At 42.6% G+C, this 20,787-nt stretch overlaps 1 protein-coding gene across 2 annotated transcripts in view; it reads right to left on the bottom strand.

Annotated features, from left to right (window-relative positions):
* Positions 1–489: 489 nt before the first annotated feature.
* The window catches only part of XDH (xanthine dehydrogenase), a 53,347-nt gene continuing 33,049 nt past the window's right edge, over positions 490–20,787 (bottom strand). The window contains exons 22-37 of one of the 2 annotated variants that reach the window (XM_074897333.1): positions 19,400–19,524; positions 18,545–18,678; positions 16,947–17,034; positions 16,244–16,330; positions 14,610–14,801; positions 13,972–14,117; positions 13,297–13,378; positions 12,617–12,712; positions 11,780–11,908; positions 10,698–10,772; positions 9,804–9,856; positions 8,539–8,653; positions 7,812–7,877; positions 6,251–6,439; positions 4,844–5,011; positions 490–3,847 (exon numbers count right to left, since the gene is read on the bottom strand). In XM_074897333.1, coding sequence (XP_074753434.1) covers positions 3,797–3,847; positions 4,844–5,011; positions 6,251–6,439; positions 7,812–7,877; positions 8,539–8,653; positions 9,804–9,856; positions 10,698–10,772; positions 11,780–11,908; positions 12,617–12,712; positions 13,297–13,378; positions 13,972–14,117; positions 14,610–14,801; positions 16,244–16,330; positions 16,947–17,034; positions 18,545–18,678; positions 19,400–19,524 — 1,796 coding nt within the window. In that variant the 3' untranslated portion in view covers positions 490–3,796. Of the gene's footprint in view, positions 3,848–4,843; positions 5,012–6,250; positions 6,440–7,811; positions 7,878–8,538; positions 8,654–9,803; positions 9,857–10,697; positions 10,773–11,779; positions 11,909–12,616; positions 12,713–13,296; positions 13,379–13,971; positions 14,118–14,609; positions 14,802–16,243; positions 16,331–16,946; positions 17,035–18,544; positions 18,679–19,399; positions 19,525–20,787 lie in introns of those variants that run through there. The other variant, XR_012632935.1, reaches the window with a different exon arrangement.

The following is a 20,787-nucleotide window of genomic DNA, read 5'->3' as shown; positions in this document are numbered from 1 at the left end:
CCATTCGCAAGTTTTGTGTGAGGTTCCCCCCTTTACAGGGCTGACTAACTGGCCCAGCCTAACTTTCAGCTCTACTCACTAGCAGTGAGACAAGGATAGGGCAGTCTGGACCAGGTACCAGCCACGCCACGCGGACAGCCAGCCTTCCACCTTGTCTCAGCAGCTGGTGGGTCCAGTGGAGGTGGCTGGAAGCATCAGGATGCATCACTGACTGCTGTGGAAAACAGAATGCGGCTACTGCAAGCCCCTCCTGGCAGAAGCGTGAGGATTGACTCTACTTTCTTTCAGTCTTGGCTGCCAGCACGGCCGAGTGGAGGCCCAGGCTCTCCAGCTGGGTAGCCTGGAGCAGCCACTCGCCCTCTCCCAGTCTTGGCCGCTGAGCTGATCTGCCTTGCAGCCTCTGGGAAGGGTCCATCCTTGCCAAACACCAAGGATGAGTTGTCCAGCTTTCAAATCACGACAGACTTTTACCGTAGAATACTAGTTTCCAGAATATTTTTTAGCTTTATTTTGCAATGTTGTGACATTCACAGAGAATTCCGCATACATTCATGTGACAAAGACACTGATTTAACAATGCTTATTAAAGAATGATAGTGAAAACTGTTGATTAGAACTGACTTAAAACAATTACTCAAAACTTGGCCTCCCTCTCTCATTGAGGGATGTGCGATTAATAGCGATAAGACATCAGATCAGATAGCCTCTCTTCACCCTCCCACAAGCTATCCAGCTACAGCAATTATTACTTGTGACATTATTGTGCGTAATACTTCACAGTCTAGCAAGATGGCGTAGTTTCTCTTCTGAGGATACAGTTCTGGAAGAAGAGAAGCGGCAAACTTTCCAATTATACGTAACATTAGAGTCATGTATCCATGCTGTATTTCACTGAAAAATACTAGGAAAGGAACAATTTTCTTAAGTAGCTTTCCCGCAGTGACTGCAAGCTGAACTTCCATGCAGTGAGATATGCATGAAGAGTTCTGATGCAGCACCTAGTAGAGGGCTGTGTTGTGCACTCACAGCAGGAGAGCTGTTCTTGGGCAGCTTTGTAGCGCAGGCCACATTTTAAGTCGGGTTATCCTATAGCAGCATCATTTCTTCCCGACAGCCCCCCACAGCAGGTCCCAGTCCTTCCCTAAGGCACCTGGCACTTAGTTCCACGGGAAAGTAATGTATGAAATGTTAAGACATTGAGAGGTGAAATGAAAATCTCAGCTTCGTGTTCCTTAGGGTCCCTGTCTCACCCATAAGCCCAGCCAGGTACTATGATGGTGTCTCTGTAAATTCCTATTAGTCTCCAAACTTCCCTTTTTCCTACACCCTCAAAACCAGTCTCTGCAATTACCTTGCAACTCTGATTTTATACCATTGCCTCAGGTGTTTGGTATCATTTACACTCATCCAATGCACCCCAAGAGGAAGGTGTTTCCCTCCTTCCATCAGCTAGTGGCTGTGGAAGGGTAGTGAGAGGAACCTGAGCTGTGGTGGGTGTGAGGGCAAGGACTGGGGCCTGGTGGCTCCCTGATGCTACAGCAAAAACAGCTCCACAGGTTAAGGTCTGCACTGAACCAGCCTGCTCTGACCACTGCACGTACACATAACTTGGCAAATACACTTCAAACTCATGCCCAAAGTGAATAACAAGAGAGACTTGATACATCAAATTTTTTAAAATTTCACCTGACCAGGTAGTCACGGTGGCTCCATGAGATACCTCAAACCCATTCTGAAATGATGAAAAACGTGCTTCCAGACCCACAGGGGATAAAGGGCACTTACTCATCCTGCTAGTGACATCCCATCAGGTCCCAGGGCCCTCACAGGGAGCAGACCTCTTGTGAACGCTGACAGCTTTCCCCTGAGACAACGCTGGAAGCTCCTCAATATCACATTATTTGCCTGTAGCTCCCCATGTTCTGCGTTAACAGACATTACATTCCCTTTGCACTTCTTCTCGGCCTGGTCTGGATGAGCACATCCAGCAATCTCATGAGGTGGATGCCACAGAAACAGTGCTGATACCAACCTGTCTTACGGATTTGGTATTTTGCATCCTTTCCTGGACATCCAGTAACGTGAATACACAGGCTCCAACAGCTGTTCTTGCACACAAGTGATCATTTTCTTCTCTAAGAGGTTTTTTTACATATTGCCAACTTTCAGGAGAAAACAAAAATGTGTTCTTGCCCAGTACCTCAGAGCTTAAGAAACACCAATATCATATTTCAATTAATAAAACAATTACATAGCAAGCCCAACAGGCACAAAATACTTTCTGCAATTCACATATACAAATGCTCTTCTTCTAGATGGTAGAACCATAATATTTTAAGCTGAGAAATAAATCTACAAATTTCCAAGCTATAAACCCTGGAGTGCTTCAAAAAATATTTCAAACTGTGCATACATTGTTAAGTCCTAAGATGGAGGCCAATTTTAAGCAGTTTGTGTGTGAGCAAAATTTTATATAAGGCAATGGAGTTACATCCTCTTGCACCATATTTTTTTGATGGCCCTAGGAGTGCAAAAATAGAAAAAGGACATTTTCATAAAGCTGTGGGCCAGAGAAACAGATAAAAGTTTGCACATGACAAGCAGGTACAGTACATGGCTGACATCATCTAGAGATAAAACGATGCTACAGTGTTAAACCTGACAGTGACAAAACCTGTGAAGAGGGATGCCCAGCGTTAAATCCAACATGAAAAATGCATTCAACCCAGAGCACAAGAGGTCATCACAGTCAGCACATTTTTCATACAAGCAGTCCCTGTAGCAGAGCGTACCCATCCTCTTACATTCAGCAAAACTAAGGGTTGTCTTGAAAAGGCGGCAAGATCATAGTGTGACAGCAAGGGGTTGACCCTAGAGGGCACCCAGAGCCAAGTAATCTCCAGCTGTGTCCATCCTCTTCCCCTCCCTTGCCTGGGCTGGTATAAATTGCCTTGGGAACAACGATGAGTAACTTTCTTTGTTACTCCAAGATCTCTGATGTCCTTTTCTATTTAAAAGACGGGGAAAGACATGGAGGTGTGAGGCAGGAAAAGGCTTTTGTCAAACAAAGCAGCATCTTGCTGGAAGTCCTCTTGGTAGCTCTAGTTTTTATCTTTAATCAGAGAAGACAAGGTAGCATGTGAACTAAGAATTCATTAAAGCCCCAGTGCAGACAAAGCAGCCATCATTTAACTTAGGATAAATCAGCTATTGGTCCCATTTTAGGGTTTTCCTCTGAACCACTTCCGTTACATAGGCAAGACCATCTTTGTTAGCTAACATCAGAACTCCTCATCTTCCTTTAGTGTATATCTGGCTTTGTGTGCAGAGGGGACACAACAGGGTCCAGCCCTCAGTGCCTCTCATGCTTTCCCCCATCTCAACTAGAGGACTGTTCATCTAGGTTTGATGCATTTAAGTCCTCCTTGGCATAGCATCACAAGGTGATTCATCTTTTCCCCATAGCAGAAAGAAACGAAACAACCACCCTGCCATTTCACATTGGCTGGTAATAAGCACGTCTCCCATCCTTGTAGCAATTTTAAATGAAACCTGGAAGATTATACCTGGATAACATCACCTTCCACTTTACACTTCATCTGAATTTACATCACAGCTATAATCTGGCAGCAATTCCCTCTATGAGAGAAAACAATGATTGGACAACTAAATGTGAAAGCTCCATGAATCAGTGGATGAGCCACAGGAACGCAGATTTATTTTTTTTTTTCCATTATAGTCCTACTGCCTTGTGATCCCTCTGGTGTAAGAAGAGTTTGCTCCTCAAACTTCCCTTTTACACTCGCACAGACCATGGCTTAAAGGTCCCTGGCTCAGCAGAAGGGCACTGTAAAGAGGAAAGAAAAAAAAAAGTTAGCAACAAACGAGGGTCCTGGCCTGGGTTTGGCATGCCCCACCATGCTCTCTTTGAGGTGGGTGACTTCATACCGTTGAAGATCTGAGCTCATATCTCAGTCTTTTGAAACATAGAGATGTCTGTCTCATAGCACTGCTGTTAGAGGCTGGCTCTAGCTGAAGGCCTGATGGTCAACAGTTTATGTAAATTCACAAAACCATTTCCGAGCCCTTCTCCCCACACAGCAATATAGGTGTTAGGTGAGAAGGACTAAGATATCCAGGTTTTGTTGTTAACCACAGCAGGGTTCAAGCTGAGGAAAGCTTGGAGAATGCCCACATGGACAGACAGCTGTTTTCCAAGTCACACAGGAATCAGCAGGACTCTGTGCAGGGACCCACTCCTACACAGCCCTGTCACAACACTGTAACAGAGGAGGAGCCCATGAGGAGACAGTGACAGGTTAAATCCTGCACTCCTTCAGATCAAGCCCGCACCCTCTAAGGAGACTGCTGTGGTCATAACATTCAGGACAAATGAGCAATTCCACATTTTCAGTAACTCTATCCTCTCCCCCCTTCCCTGAGGGACACCACTAAATCCCAGAGTAGACCTGCCAAATACATTAGTGGTGGTGATCCCCTAAGAAATGATAGTCAGGAGCATCAGGACAGCAAGTCCGTGCCTTTGTTCTACAGACAGACCTTGGAGGATGGAGGGATGATGAACTGCAACTTCATTGATACTGCATGGCAGCCCTTCCTGCAACGGGAGCCCTAGCAATGCTGGTCTGTGGATGTGTCTCTCCTTTGGTGCCATATTAAATGAAGGATAACACCCATGAGATAAAAAACATCTGCTTAAGCAGGGTCACATCCTCCCTCCCCACCCTGCCCTAATCCCAGACCTGGACCACTGTGACCAGCACACATACTCCATGTGGGGTAGGCTGGCTAGGGAGCAGACTCTGAAACCAGGTGGTGTTACCATTTTGGTGAAGATGTCCACACAAGCATTGCGGATCCTCTCTGGGGTAGCAGGGCTGTCCAGCCTGAATGGTTCAGTCAGGCCAGAGTCCTTCCTCGCAGAGTAGATGGCATCTTTAATAGCATAAAACACTGAGGCAGACAGGAACAGAGGTGGCTCTCCCACAGCCTGGACAGAACACAAGCAAGAGTAAGGCTGCAGCCCAAAACAGTCCTGGCCCTGGAAAGACTAATGAGGCTAAACAGAAAGATGAGCAAGCCCTTTGTGACAGTCAGGAATTGTTCACATTCCTCATTCCTTCTTTGTAGTCTCCTAGATGTGACCAGGAAGGAAAGGCCAAGCCAACATAGCCCCTTGTCTTTCAGATGTGAATCTCAGTCTACCAGATGTGATCAGTGAAGAAATATGAAGTTAAAACAGCCTTCAGTCTGCCAGGTATGGTCAGTGAGGAAAGACTGAGCTAAAACAACCCCTAGTCCATTTAAAGAGATGACAGTAAAAAACCACAAGCTTTCTGACACAGCAAAGGAAAAAGGGACTAACCCACTCCCACAGCCTTTTGGATGGTGCTTAAACTGCAACAGAGGGAATTCAGATAAGGCAGTGGTGAGTTGTCTGGGCAGAGAACATGATGTCCCATCACTGGAGGTCCTAGTATTCTCTAGTACTGAGGTCCCGGCTGGCCCCTTTTTTTTTTCTCTTTAATTCTGTCATCAGCACTAATCACCCAAAAAGTTCTTTTCATTGATGAAGATGTTCCTGTGGATGAAGGGGAGCTGGGACACTGTAAGGAGGCAGGCCAGGCATATACAGATAAGGACGCTGGGTGACCTCTCCAAATGCTCTGTTGAACCATCAGTAAAGCAAACTCACTGATGCTGTACATCCAGCCCTCACTAACTGCAGAGAACAGCACTGACTGCAGTAGAAACAGCTGAAGGACATGTGGATTAATAATGGACCTTTAAGGGTCACACGAACACTGTGAAACGGTAAAGAAAGCAAAACATGAAAACTCATACACAAAATCTTGGTATATCAGATCTGGGGAAATTAAACTGCTGGAAATGTCATCTGCAGTGGTGGTTCTGGTGCTAGGGAAGAGAAACCAGGGAGTTGATGTGTAGGGGGAGGCCGGCAGCTTCTGTTACAGCCAAACTGTCACAGCAAAGGCACTTCAGTGCTCGCTGATGGACATTCAGAGCAGCAATGTGCAGGTTATTTCAGTTCTTCCTAACTATAAAGGATAGTATACATATTTCATGTAAGGAATGGGAAAACATCCTGACCCCAGAATAAAGCCAGCATAGCAAAATTAACTATTCAGACACATGCATCATTACTTTATCTCACTCAGCTTCACAGAATTAGAGAGTGGTAAGAGGCCTGCAGATCTGACAGGTATACCTTGGATGAATAAACAGCCTTGCTGTTCGGACAGTCACGGAGAAGTGACACATAGAACTCTGTTGGGATGTCTCCGAAAGCTGGGATTTTGTACATCCCAGGTCCTCGAGTGTACAAGTTCCCCTCAGGAGAATAGCGCAGCTCCTCCATGGTGAAGAGCCCAAGGCCTTGGACAAATGCTCCTTCTATCTACAACACAACCAAACAAGGTTACATTCTTTTGTTGTTGTTGTTCTTCCCTGCACAAGAACAAAGAGCAGTGATTTCCACTAGTTTTCACAAGCAGATTAACACTGAATGAGTTCCCATGTCCATCCAAGTAGTAAATACTTCTTCGCATAATTTTTCTACTTTAAATTTTAGGAGGAAAAAAAAAAGGGAGGGGGGGAGCAGCCATGAGAGGAGGATGTGCTTGAACAACACTACATGAAGAAGCTCTGCTCTCTGCACCCACATAGAGATGTGACAGGCAAAAAGCAGTCTAAAGATTTGACACAAACATTCATTAGCCCCGCTCTGTGTACTTGTGTTCCTGCAGTCATACAATATTCTTTCTCTCCTGTGTCCCCAGATCCTCTGCAGCAGTACATGGAAGGACACAAGAAATTCAGAACTCTTTAACAGGCTCTGTATAGCCCACCGCTTTACTCCCAGATTCAAACTAGCAGGCTGCAAAGACAGAAAGGCTCCTCCTCCCCTTGGCCACTTCCAAAAAAACATCTCTTTCAGAAAAAAATGTCCTTTTTCAGAGAAGGTTCATTATAACTATAGCAGAGCTCTGCAACTTGTGCTATCCTGTAAAGCCCAAATCCTGCAGCAGTTTCACTGGAGTTACATTATATCAACATCTAGAGTTAGTGAGGCAGCTAAAATGGCTAGATGAGAACATGCAAATGTTAAGCGATTCATCTCATGGTATATCAAACACTGTGTTTATTACCTTTATTTGCTGAGAGGTATCACTGTGACTATTACTGCACAGAATATGGAAGTAAGCTTGTCCCTGCCCAAGGAATTTGCAAGCTAAGTGACTGGTCCAACTTTGTGTTGAGATCCCTACACAGCAGTAGCTGGAGGATAGAGTCTACCACCCTACTACTTAATGCACAGAGAATTTCACAGCTGTATTAAATGGGACTTGATATTGACAGATAGGAATGTAAAAATCAGGTGTGGGATTTAGTCTCACATGACACATTGTAGAAACTAAGTCTGGGATGAGGTTATTCCATCATATTAGTATTATCAGGATTCATTCTTCAGGCGAGACAGATGCCAAAAAGCATCAGTGTGGTGGTATCTGGAGAATACTCTGTAGTGTCTATATCCAAGGCAAAGAACACCCAATGGGCTATTTCCCTGCATAATTCTGTGCCTAATGCATAGTTGTGTCGGTCAAACTGGTTTTCATAGCTAGCCTAAAATGCCTCACTGGATACCCTAGTTTAAAATGCTCTGTTTGCAAAGGCACAACCTGGAGAGGATAATGGCTCATCTAGAAAAGCCTGAGAGTAGTGCAATTTCTTAAACATGGTAGAAATAGCAACACTATTTCACTTACCTGTCCTATATCTATGGCTGGATTCAGACTGGTACCAACATCCATAACAATGTCTGTGCGAATGTTCTAAAAGGCAGAAATAAAGAATACATCAGCACAGAGCATTGAAACTGGTCCTCCTCAAATAAGACCATGGTGTACTAATGTATCCAACCACTACCCACACTTGGCCAGTGTTCAACAATCTATCTCAGCGCAACTCTTCATACTGACTTTTAATCAGAGTTTGTTCCTAAAGTAAATCAAAGGAACTCACTGCAGTTTTCCCCAGAGATCCAATGGAACCAATTTATATTAATTCCAAGCTGCTAGCATCAGTGCTCTGTACCTGAGCATAATCAACTAGGTCAGATTCTGATTAATTCTTTTTTCCTATTTTCTCTCTTTCTAAAGGTCTTCAGTGCTATTTTTAATGATTAACTCAATTACGGCCTGTTTCTGGTTTTTTGTGCTAACACAGTGCTGCTATCTCTTACTTAAGCAAATCCAATAACTTTTGCAATCATTCATTAAGCCTCCTAATATCCCCGCAGGGTAGATAATTATCATTTTATTATACTTTACGGATTGTTGCACTGTGGAACAGAGAAGTTAAGAAATTTACTGAAGGTCACACCAGACCAATGACAGAGCTAGGAACAGGCTGACACCCAGTATTTGTTCTAACTCCCGGTGAATGTTTCCTTCACCTAAACACAGAGGGCTATTTCACTGCTGACCCCCTCACCTTGTGGTCACCTGTCAGGCAATCTATCTCAACCTCGGAGCAAGCAACGCCATAACTGAAGTAGCAGAATGGTTTCCCTTCATTCTTTTCAAAGTCGTAGCCAAGGTCAGGAATTCTTGATACAAAGAAAAACAAACCACATTTCATCCCATGAACAGTCAAAATGAATACAAACACACTGCAACTTACCAAAATCCTTTATTTGCTTTTGTTTGATCCCTTCCATCAAGCCCATGCAGAAATGAAAAGCGTAGACAACTAAATAGAAATCTGCTAAAGCTCCTCTGTATTCCAAAACCTGACTGAAACTATAACTATTTTAGCCATCTTTCTTTTCTCATGAATCTCAGGGCTTGTGATGACTATTATGAACTCATTCCCACCAATCCAGTAGCAAATCTTTTGCTTTTAGAGTGCAGTTGAACATTTCTTGGAAGTCATTAGATTTCAGAGCATAATCAAGTTGAACCAGAAACTGGATTAAGCTAAAAACTGATCTTAAGCACAGTTCATGGCAAACTTTCTATCTAGCTACTTATATTTGATCTGAAAACTGGTTTTATTTTTATTAAAATACTGCCAGCCACTTGGTTAAGCAAAAAACACATTTCAGAGATGCAACAGAAATGAGCTCATATTGTACTTTAGTCCTAGATAAGCCCTTCTCAACACTGTATTTAGTTTTTTATGTCAACCTCTGCCTCAAAGATGATGGATCTTTATTTTCCTCCCCAGTAAAACTAAGTGCCTAATTTCAGAACTGCACAAGAACCAGCAAGAGTTTAAAGTGTAAGAATGAAGTTGAAAACACTGGTATCTGCTCATGCCACAGCAGACAGGATACCACTCCAGCCAACTGCCATAAGTAGCTTTGTCCTCAAGGACAACCCCTGCCCTCCGTTTGCCTGCATGACAGTTCTAGGGCAACACTAAGTCACAAGGTTGACACAGAGCAAAGCCTCAGGCAAAGCTCTGATTTCATTTATGCATCCTCAGACCTAGGTCATCTAGAGCAAAGTTAGATCTACTTCAGATTTATACGAGATCTGAACTTGGCCCCAAGATCTGTGCTCCATCAGGAACCGATTCTCCCCAGCCAGGAGAGTGTTAACCTCAGCTTAACATTTCTAGATAGGGCTGCATTCCCTTTCCTAAATTAGAGCAGTGACAGGGGGATAGGGGCTATAAATCCTCCCAGAATTTCCCTGGATGCAATCCATGCAATCGAGTAAGGCTGTGTCTCTGCAGTGTGAATATTCACTCACCTATAAAACCCCGTGGCCGAAAGGCTAACACAGTTCTCATAGGCGGCTTTAATCTGGCAAAGTGAACAAGAGTTTGAAAACAGTAATTGTCCAACCAGTCCCTGCAAAATAGCTACCCCAAACATATTTCCAGGAGAGCATGAATAGGTGTCCAGTGACAGACAGCTGTCACGCTACCCAGCAGCAGCAGTGCCAAGGGAAACATCATGATGCAGCTGTTTCCCCAAATAGCCCTGTCAGCAGCTACCAAGGGCAGAACTTGCCCGTTGGCAGAGGGCTAAGACTTGCTCTTGTTTGTTCGGCTCTCAGCTACGGGTTAGACTTTCAACCTCAGAGACAAAGGTTAAACTGACAGTCATCTTGACTTCAGTGAGGCCAAGGGAAATCCCATCCTGACTCACAAATCACAAAGTCAGAGCTCCTCCTGTGAAGAGAAGAGCTTGGATCTGAAAACAGCCCGAGAGCCTTGCAGCACGCAAATCTTTTATTATTGAGGGTACAGAGATATTGCAGCCAAAGAGCACTACAGGAGGTAGATGGCAGCTCAACAGAGTCATCTTTGTCACAGTATCCCTTCACTACAAACCAGGTTTCTTCCTGTCCAAGACTGTAGCCTGACTAGAAAGATATATGTAACCACTCAAGACATTTATTTGATCAAGTTTGTCATAGGCAGGCCTCAGGATCTGGAAAAATCTCAGTATTAAAATTGTAACTGATGTTTTGGGGATGATCTCTTGCAAGCTTTGGTTATTTCCCTTGCCATGTTTCTGTTTCACCGTCTTTGCTAGCAAGATTCAGAAGGCCTGAGGGTATACCTGCATACAGGGTTTGCTAATTTAAACAATTTCTGACAACACCCACTTGTCTCATGACAGATAACAAACAGCTTACCCAGTCTTCCCAGGATCCTTTGGGATTAGACTGTTTGATTGGCTCAAGTCTTTTTAAAATAGTCTGACATGCATTCTAGAAACAAAGAAAGAGAAAAGTAATATTTTTGAGATTTGAAAAGTCAGCTTATAGTATTAAGAGCCCTACAAGAGTTTCAAAGAACCTTCTGTTTAAATCAATATTGCCTTTAGGACTTTGACATATCATAAAAAAGGAACAAAGTTCACTAACAGATGTCTTGCTATATAGGAAGAAATGTTGACTGAAAAGGATTTTAAAGATCGGCTGTGCTGATAGCAGAAGGGAATTCGAAACACAGCACAGAACTTTCCGGACCATGACACAAAGTATCAGAAGTCCACCCATTCATACAGTAATTTTATCTGTACCAAGTCATAGCAGGACATCTTGGCATATTTAGCAAAATGATCCTTAACACTAAAAAAAAAAATATATTCTTGCCAAAATTCAACATACTCAGACAAGCTGCGCAGAGAATAAAAACAGACTGATGATTTAACTTTACAGGTTACACTTGCCCTCTTTAAGCCTGCGAATGACCAGTACTAAATTCATCTTTTCAATGGAAAAGTCACATACCCTGCAAATATATGCATTGGTAATTCCACCGTGTCAGAGAGAGTCATGACCATGCCATTGCTACAGAAGGATGGTTGCTCTGAGTGTATCAACATTTAGAGATCTTTGGTTCTAGAGCACAGCCCACAAACTATCTGCTACTAATATTTGCAGCGCAATCTATTTGTTATAGATAAGGCCACATTAACTACTAAGAAGCTAGCTATTTAAATGGATCTTTTGTTCTGTTCATTTCAAGCAATCATAAACATTCCACCTTAGAACTGCAAGAGGACTAAAGGAAGGGTTTGGACAACTTGAAAAAAATAGTCATTCATCAACTAAAACCACCAGTAGTTATAGCAAGTAAAGAAGTTATCCTTAGTCTGGAATTGCCTTTTGATGGTTATGCTTTCCTTAAGCAACAGATAAATACACATCAACTTCTCATGTTCTGTGTCCTAGCTTATAACCCATTACTTTAAATAACTCAGTTTCCATACATGGATGGCCATTCCATTGATATCTGCACTGACAGATGCAGCTGTCGGGGAGGTATTTGGGACGGTGTTTGTGCTGGTCTCACTGATGTAAATATTGGAGGTGGGGATACCCAGTGACCGGCTAGCAACCTGCAGAGCAAAGGTGAACAATTAGTAAGCAGTTCCCCTTATACATGAGCAGTATCATTCATTGCTTACACTGCTAGGATCCACACTGCAACCTCTACCCTCTCTCATCCTAAATTTCATTTTTCTTGAAGACTCAGTTGATTCAGTGACTGAGCTAGCCAGAACATTAAGTTTGCCCTTCACAGACTGAATGTGTGTGAGCACATACACATACACTTTTGCCAGTGACAGACATTCACACTTCACTATTGTGAGACTAAATTCTTCTCTCAACAATTCTAAGAATCAGAGGATGAAGAGCCCTATTAGATTTCCCTTTCATTTCTCTGCCAAAGCAATGTTGCTCCCTTAGGCCTTTTTAACTACAAAAGCATTAGCACATGCAGATAAATATGTTTGCAATACAACAAATTTTTGTATAAAATATATGTAAACTGTAGTTTTATGGGATGAAACAAAATTGCCAGAGAAGCTAGATTGTAAGTATGACTTGTATTATCTACCTAGTAAGAGTTAAGATAATGAAGAACCTGTTTCTCATACTCAGATGTGATAGTACTCTGGAAATCTAGCACTGCTGCTGCAACAAGAGGCATTAGGCATGCTCTGTTACCCTACACATGCGCATAGAGGGAGTGTCAAGCTGTCTGAGGCAATGCTATAGAGTGAGTGTAATTTTCCCGAAAAGACATCTCATTTGGTTATTACCTGAATCATTTTGGTGTGAAGCCCTTGACCCATCTCAGTCCCACCATGTGTAAGTAACACAGAGCCATCTGTATACACATGGACCAGAGCTCCAGCCTATAAAAGAGGCATCGGAAACGAACTAGTGAAGTAGTTAGCAAATTTCAGGTACAAACTACAGAGACAATTAATTTGGAACTAGACTAATGTTGTTCTTCAGTGTAATTAAATCCATTAGTTTACACTTGAGATGAGTTTGGTTTAGTCTCACCAACTCACTAGAAGTTTCAATGACATAACAAACCTCAGTTAGCATTTTCAGCTCAGAAAGCAGGTGAAGTAACCCAAACCTGCCCCTCTGAAACAGAGATGCACCCTTCACCTGAACTTACTAACACCACTGACAGTTTTCATCAAGTCAGGTCAAACACAGAAGCAGGTTTTCAACTACAGAGGAAGAGAAAATAGCCAGGGAAATCAACATAACACAATACCATGGAAACATAGCTGCATTGTGGTGGCTTTTGGACAATAGAAACTGGTAACTGTTTGTTGTCATTTTGGTTTGAAAAATGTATGCTCTTTCTTAACTAATTTGCTACTTCTCTAAGAAGCTCCAGTTTGGTTCAAATGGAAGAGGGCCTGAGGGAGGCAGCATAAATCTAGCTTCTCTACTGAAAAGATGAATGACACTTACAGACCTGGTTCAGAAATGGGACAGTGAAACTGATGCCAAATTTGGTAGGAATGATGCACATCCCTCTCTTCTTCCAGCGATTCTGCCTGCAAGGAAAGAACGTTATTCATATATTCATGAGGCTTTCATCACAACTCAATACTGTGCTTCTCTCCGACAGCTTGGGTATCAAAGCAGAAATGAAATACCTGAATGCAATATAGACTGAATTAATCAGTAATTTTTATGAAAGATTAGCTTTATTTATGGGTCCCAACAAGAAGAAATCCAAACTGAAACTTCTCCCCCAGGCTTTGCAGATGCAATTGTCTGGACTATTAACTATTCAGTTGTATATACAGGACAACTAAAAAAGACTATAAGGCAGTGGAAAGCCTAAACAAATTGCCTTGATAGCCTTTTGAAAAGCCTAGCTGGACTTAACAGACCCCCTCTTTGCTCCACTTTCCTTACAAAATCCTGTTATGCTAGGTCTGATTCCTCTCTTATTTAAGCTACCAGCTCACTGATAAGAGGTTTCTTTCCACAGTGAGCATGAAGGAATTTCAAAACGAGAAATTTTTTAGCAGTCACTCTGCAAATATAAGGTCTGACTTCACAGCATTCAAGTTGCTAGGAGAAATTCAGAAGTAGCAGGCAACAGGTACACCCAGTAACAAGACAGCTCCAGAACACCTACTTGTTGAATTCTTCAATTAGTTTCTTCCTGGCATGATAGCTAGAGCTTGACAAACATTCATCCCAGCATCTTCGTAGAGTAAATCCCTCCAGCTTTTGGTTAAAATGGGTCAGGTCTCCTTCATGATAAAGATTGAGCTTCCTCACCTTCCCAAAGAGACATATAAAAGAGATGACAAATTTAATGTTTCAGACTAGGTCTTTTTAATGGATGACATCAAAAGCGTGTTGGTTCCTAGTTTTTCCTTCTCTGCTCACTCTACAGAACTATAGAATTATAGACGTGTATCTGTTTATGAGAAAATGGGCACTAAGACAATAAGGCTAGGAATTTTCAAGAGAAATTGGGACTTAAGCACATTGTTAGTAAGACTAAGGTACCTAGTGCCTTTGGGCTCTTAAAAAAATATCTATCCTTAAAGCAGGTGTTAAACAATTGAGGCTACTGAGAGAATTCAATGAAGCACAAGATACTCCATGCTATCATGTGGTTGTCTTACATAAAGTTTGAGATCCTCTTAAGGGCGTAGCAAAAATGAAGCAAAAGTTCTTATGCTCAGTAATTTTCTGTGGTTGTGACCAGCTCTTAGAGCTTGTTCAAATGCAGCACCACCCTGAAATGTGTCGGTGGATCTGTACCTCCTCAGGTGGCAGGCCACACTTCCGAGCAAGGTCGCTCATCCAGCACTCAGCAATCATCATTCCCTGGGGCCCTCCAAAGCCACGGAAGGCTGTGTTGGAAGGCAAGTTGGTCTTGCAGACAATGCCCATGCTGCTGACATTGGGGATGTTGTAGGAGTTATCCAAATGTAACAGGGCTCTGTCCATAACCTGGTGAAAAGAGAAGGAATGGGGGTGGACACATTGTACAGAAATCGCATGTCAGACTTCTCACTAGCTGCCAAAGTCGGGCTAGAAAGCTCTGAAGCTAATTTACAAGAAGCAGCACTTTTTCTTGCATGCTGTAGTTCTGCAGTCACAGCTGGATGAGCACTCAGGTGCAGCCAGTACTCCCTCCATTTGCAGTGGAGCGTCAAGCAGTATCCTCCTCCTGATGAACAGGACAATAAGCACACTTTTCTGTTGACACTTATGACCCTGGGACAGATGGAGCTTCAAAGTCCTTTGTTGGCCCTGGGCTCACGTTGAGCCAAACTGCTACTACATGCCACTATGTACCTGGAAGAACCAGAATCTTCTTTTAATTACACTGAGTAATCTGTTACTGGAAAAGAAGTCTTGCTGATATCAAGTGACTCAGCAGCTGAACTGTGGCAGTAAGGGCTACTATATGAAATAAAGATTTTCAACAGCTACACCTGAACTGCAAGATTTGAGATCTTTATCCACTAATTGATCAAACTGTGAAAGGGACAGAGCTTCATTCTGGCTTGTGTTCCCAGATTTCCTTTCCAGTAGCAGCACAGAGAGAAGATTATGCACATCTCATCCTTAGTTAAACATGGAGTGCTTTCCAGTCCCCTGATTTGGAAACAGTCAAAAAGGCAATTCACATAGACGTACTCTCAAACAGGCCCTTAGTTTATGCAAATACACTTGCCTGCCATTCTGCTCTGCACAGCACCAACCACATTGCTAGCATCAAATATGGTCTGGTAGAGAGTTCCTGCAGTTCTCTGCTACTAAAATGGTTTCATTTTTGCAGAAAATTATCAGACTCAGAGGACTAGAGAAAGGGAGCTAAAATAAACATGACTGACACTAGGTTATTGGGTTGGTCCCTCACACAATAGAAAAAGTTAGGTTTTTTACTCATCAGCACAAAATTTCTTAGAGACAAACTCAGAACTAAGGCCCATTTTTGTCCTTAGTGCTTGTGAACCCAATATTAGTTTTATCCAGTCCTCAACAAGTTTGTTGATTTAAGAACTCTGCCCTAATCGGCCCATTGACTTGGATGTTTCTTATTCCAAGAAACTAGCTTTCCCCAAAGCTGGGGAACTATCAGTCATCTTGCGTTGTGCAACAAGTTTCCCGTCACATCCCTCTGTGATGCAAAGCAAACTTTCTTGACCCTTTTGCCTAATTGAAGTTATTACAGCATCAATAAGAATGATGTGGCACATGCCAAGGCAGGTCAGTTGGCTCAGAGAGCAGTTGTAGAAGCTCCAAATACTCATCAAGGTCTGTTTTCAGACATGTCAGAGAGCAGGATGTGCAAGCAATGCTGTACACAACTCTCTGAAGTCGGAACAAAAAGTTGCATAGGGAAATGAGTCTCGCCTACTTAGCCATCAGAAAATTTTACTTACACCATAGGAGAGGTCTACAGAGTTGCCCCCATTGCCGTAGTATGACACTTCCAGGCTCTTGACTTTCCCATTCTTCATGAAACCAACCTGTCAAGAGACTCTCATCAGTAACAGGTTTTCTACAAAATATTCTGTTTCATGCTTCCCTCTAAATACTGAATGGATCTTATACAGGCAAAAGGCTGACTGTCCTCTGCTGCAGCACAGGACAAGCACAGGCAGCAGTTGAGGAGGCTTCCCAGTAAAGGGCTCGTGTATGCCTCTTAACCTTGTTCCAGAGTACTCTTCTATAATAAGGGCTGGCCACTTGTTACAGCCACACCTTCCTTAACAGGTTTTTGCTTTAGAAAGCAGAAGCAGTTGGATGGGGATTAAATAACAAAACAAACAGTAGTACAATACTGTAAACTAGCAGGGGAGCATCTAAGAGCACTGTGATTGTCAACAGGTGCAAAGTCTTGGTTGCAAGGAAGAGGGAAGTATTTATATTGAGGTCACAAGAAGGGAACCGTCTGAGCCAAAGGATGATTGCAGGACTTTAATGGGAAAAATGCTATAACCCAGCTGACCTGATCCATTTGCAACATGGGAGGTCAGCAGTGAAACAACCAGAACAACAATTTTCTCACAGTATCTTACTACTCTCTGATGTTTCAGATGACAACACCAAGACAACATGCATTCATTTCATCTGTAGGCATACCTTGTACCTCCCCAGGAAGGGGTGTCTCCCACCACTTATCAGCATGTCCTCATCTCGATCCAGCATGCACCTTACTGGGCGGCCAGTTCTGTTAAAGGATACATTTATCAAGCAAAGCCCAAAATGCACAATACAGTTCCTACAGAGCAAGACTCTCCTCTTTTTGGTGAGCATTGTCTTTCCAGAGTGGCAGTGGGGAGTTAGTGGTAAACTGCTTGGTTTATATATCTTCCTCTTAAGAAAATGGCAAGATTGAATTAAAAAAAATAAAGATCTGAGAAGCTCTTTATTTTTTTTAAATGGGACCTGTTTATGAAAACTCTCGGGGAGACTCTTATATTAAAAAGGAAAATTTCTTACAGAGACAGATGATAATAACTGAGCAATCACTGTTTTTCAGACTATTTCTTAAAGCACTCGCTTGGCTTTGCAAGAGAGAATGCCACATGAATTATATAATAATACTAAGTAAAGTACTAACTAACCTTCAGTTTGACCTTTTTTATTTGCTTCTTTATTATCCAAGGAGGAAAACAAGGAAGAGGGGAGGAGTTGCTTTGCATTTTCTAACAATTCTGCCTTCCCAGTGTGCCTCTCTTCAGGTTGTAAAAGTATCTAGGGAATGCTATAGATGTTATTTCATAACCTCAGGGATATAAAACAGTGGTTTGGCTGGCAGAGATAAAGGAAAGAAAAAAAAATGCACATGTATTTAGAAAAATTAGGAAATATAATTAGAAAAAGCAGGTGGTTTGCTCAGAACAGGAAAATTAAAGCTGATTTAAACACAGGAGCTTGATTTTGGCTGTTGTCTTCCAAAGGTACTTTATCAAATTGCTGCTGCGTTGCAAGATCCATCTAGCATTGCCTGCAGGGTGCAACATCACCTATAAGGGCAGTATTGGGAAGGTCATTGTTACACACAGTGCACAAATATCATGTCAGAGGCCATGTTCACTCACAGCTACAGAAACTTGCACAGTTAAAGATGAACCCATATCAAAACTCCAGAAACCAGAAGCACATTTCCAATCTACTCTTCACAAATGGTTAGTCTAGGTTTATTCCCTGAACTTTAAGGGGTTTGAAAAGTGTGCGTTTCTGTTCAGTGGCCTGCCACCCTTCCTAGGGAAAAATCCAAAGGAAAAGTGTGCGAAAGAGCAGAGAAATAGTGGTGCAAGGCTGGCGTAGTAGAGTTTTGAGCAAGGAGACTCTCATACTTGTATTATACAAAACAACAAGCATGACTAGTGCTGGATTTTGAAAGGGCTTAGGGTGAAGCGAAGGGGAGAGGCTGATAATTTGAGATATAAAAGTTTTTAGAAAGCACCAAAGGAACAGCAGAGTAAGGGGTTTTCCCCCTTTCCTATTAAAAGCTGGCATTCCCACATAAGCTTAGCCCTTGAGCAGGTTCAGTTCCTCCTACCAGCTAAGAGCCCACTAGACACCTCCTTTGGAAAATCCCAAGCTTGCTATAAACTGTACAGTAGCAAAACATGAAGAGTCTTGAAAGTCCTTCAGTGTAAAAAGTGCCTCAGAAAGAGGCAGGGTGGGACAGTCTGAAAGGAAAAAGCCCTGTTCCCCACCCCCAAACTTACTTGAAGGCTGCAACAGCCACTACAGTTGTCAAAATAGTATTTCTAGTCTCCTTTCCTCCAAATCCTCCTCCCATTCTTTTCACTCGAACCACAATCCGATTTGAAGGGACTCCCAATGCATTAGCAGTGAACTCCTAAGGAAAAACAGAACAGCAGAACCTGTACAGAGCTGAGGTGGTGTTAAGAACTAGATAGTAACACACTGCCTTTCTGCAACCATTGCAATAGTTCAAATACTCTGTTATGTTGCAAGTCCTATTAGTCCTGCAATCGGATTTGATGCAATTGGAACCAACAAGCCCTGTATTTCACCTCTGAGGTGGGAAGGCACACAGTGCTTCAGCAGACAGCACCAGATTCAGGAAGGGACTGACATGAGAGGAGGCCTCATTTAGCATGGGGTTTGACATCTGTACCACTCTGTCCATTCTCCTCACTCTATTATGAGACCTTTGGACAGTCTTGGTGAGTCAGTAAACAGGCAAAGACACCCCATAGTGCCAGTAGCCTATTTCACAAGATGGCAGATTTGGTATATGTAAGTGAGTGTTTACACCACTGCTCTTTCTCACATGTTATTCAACTGCCATGCCTACTGGCACCCTCTCCAGAAAGGGTTAAGCATGTAATCCCTGGTGACAAAGATGTGTTGCCAACACAAACATCTCTGTCACCTGAAAGCGGATTCAGGACACCAGTAGGATGGATATGGACTTTAGATCCCATAACCAACTCTAAGCCTATGTGTTTTGGGTTTTTTTTAGTCAAGACAACAGCAACTGTAAAGCAACCATTTATCTAGTGTGAAACTGAGAAAAAAAATGCCTTTTAGGTAGCAGGTCAATGAGGCAGTACCTGTGTCTTCATTAGGTTTTGGGTTGACACAAAGAGTTCCATCTCACCATCTTCCCCCTTTGGCACAGCCAGCGTACAGTGAGTTTCCAGATAGAAATGCTCCTGCCCACCAAGGTACATCTCTCCTAGAAAATGGAAAGAAATGCCCCAAAGACAGAGTGTCCCTGGTGTTAGAAGGTATCTCCCATCATGTGCTGCCTGCAAGCTATTGCCCTTTTGACACGTGTTAAATGATAATCCTTTGCACTGACCACCACTGGATATCCCTAGTTCTATAACTGACATTTCTGGTTTGACATTTAAAAACAAAGCAAGAAAACCCAGACATGCCCCCCTTCCACTTTCTAGAACTCTTCAGTCCAAAACATAAGTGGCTGGCATTTAAAAAATGAGCCCATATGCTATGCCATTGACCCAGCATCCCCTAAGATGCAATGTTTGGTGCCTTTCAGACTGCCCCGATAACACCACTGAGATAAAGGATAAAAATAAATCAAATATAGTCTAGCTGAGCAGATCAAATACAAGGTTACAGACTTTGAAACAGGGAAACAAAAATAGAAACCCAAAATGCCTTAGGAAGATCTAACTGGGAATCAATTCTCTGTCACTGCATGTGGCTCTTTCTCTGGACATATTACCTGGCTGTGCCAAGGGTATAATTTCCAGACATGTTACACACTACTAAATGTCAGAATCAACTTCCTTTCCCAGTCATGGCCCTGGTCTGTTAATCTACCATGAAAATCAATATTCAGAGCAGTTCTCGAAATCCTGTTCTTCTCTTCCTTTTATTCAATTCAACAACAACAAAAGAGCTGCCTTCATTAGGTACATCAGTGAGAAATGCACATTTGCGTGAGACAATGCCTACTCTGGTACATAGCAGGGTCTTGTGTCCTTGAGGGGGTTGGCCTAGCATTCACACAGTATTGCAGCCTTTTAAATAATCTATTCTTTTAGCTCAGAACAATTTCTGCCTTGCCTGGCACAGTGTTTTCATTTTGTATATTATAGTACACTATAAGAAACAGTTAACAACAGCTGATGACATCTCTGAAGTGCCAGTGCCAATTGTTGTCTGAAGAGGAAAGTCTCAGCAATGCATACTAAAATACAACAAATGACAGACCTGGAAATAGATGTGTCAGTTAAATAACCCCTGCTCCCCCCACAGGGAGGAAAGGGGGCATGCTTCTTTGTGATCTTCAAGAATAATCCCTTCACACCAGGCTTTGTGTCTGTAACTGATTTAACTTGCCTCTCAGATCTGTAAGAGGGATACAACATCCTCTTATCAATAAATACGTAATTCTACAAAGGTCTGATGTTTGAGACTTTTCCTCTCGGGAACTACTGATCGGTGATATGTACACCAAGCAATGATG

The sequence above is a fragment of the Athene noctua genome, chromosome 1 (genome assembly GCF_965140245.1).
Source record: "Athene noctua chromosome 1, bAthNoc1.hap1.1, whole genome shotgun sequence".
Lineage (NCBI taxonomy): Eukaryota > Metazoa > Chordata > Aves > Strigiformes > Strigidae > Athene > Athene noctua.
This window is presented reverse-complemented; position numbering and strand designations above follow the sequence as displayed.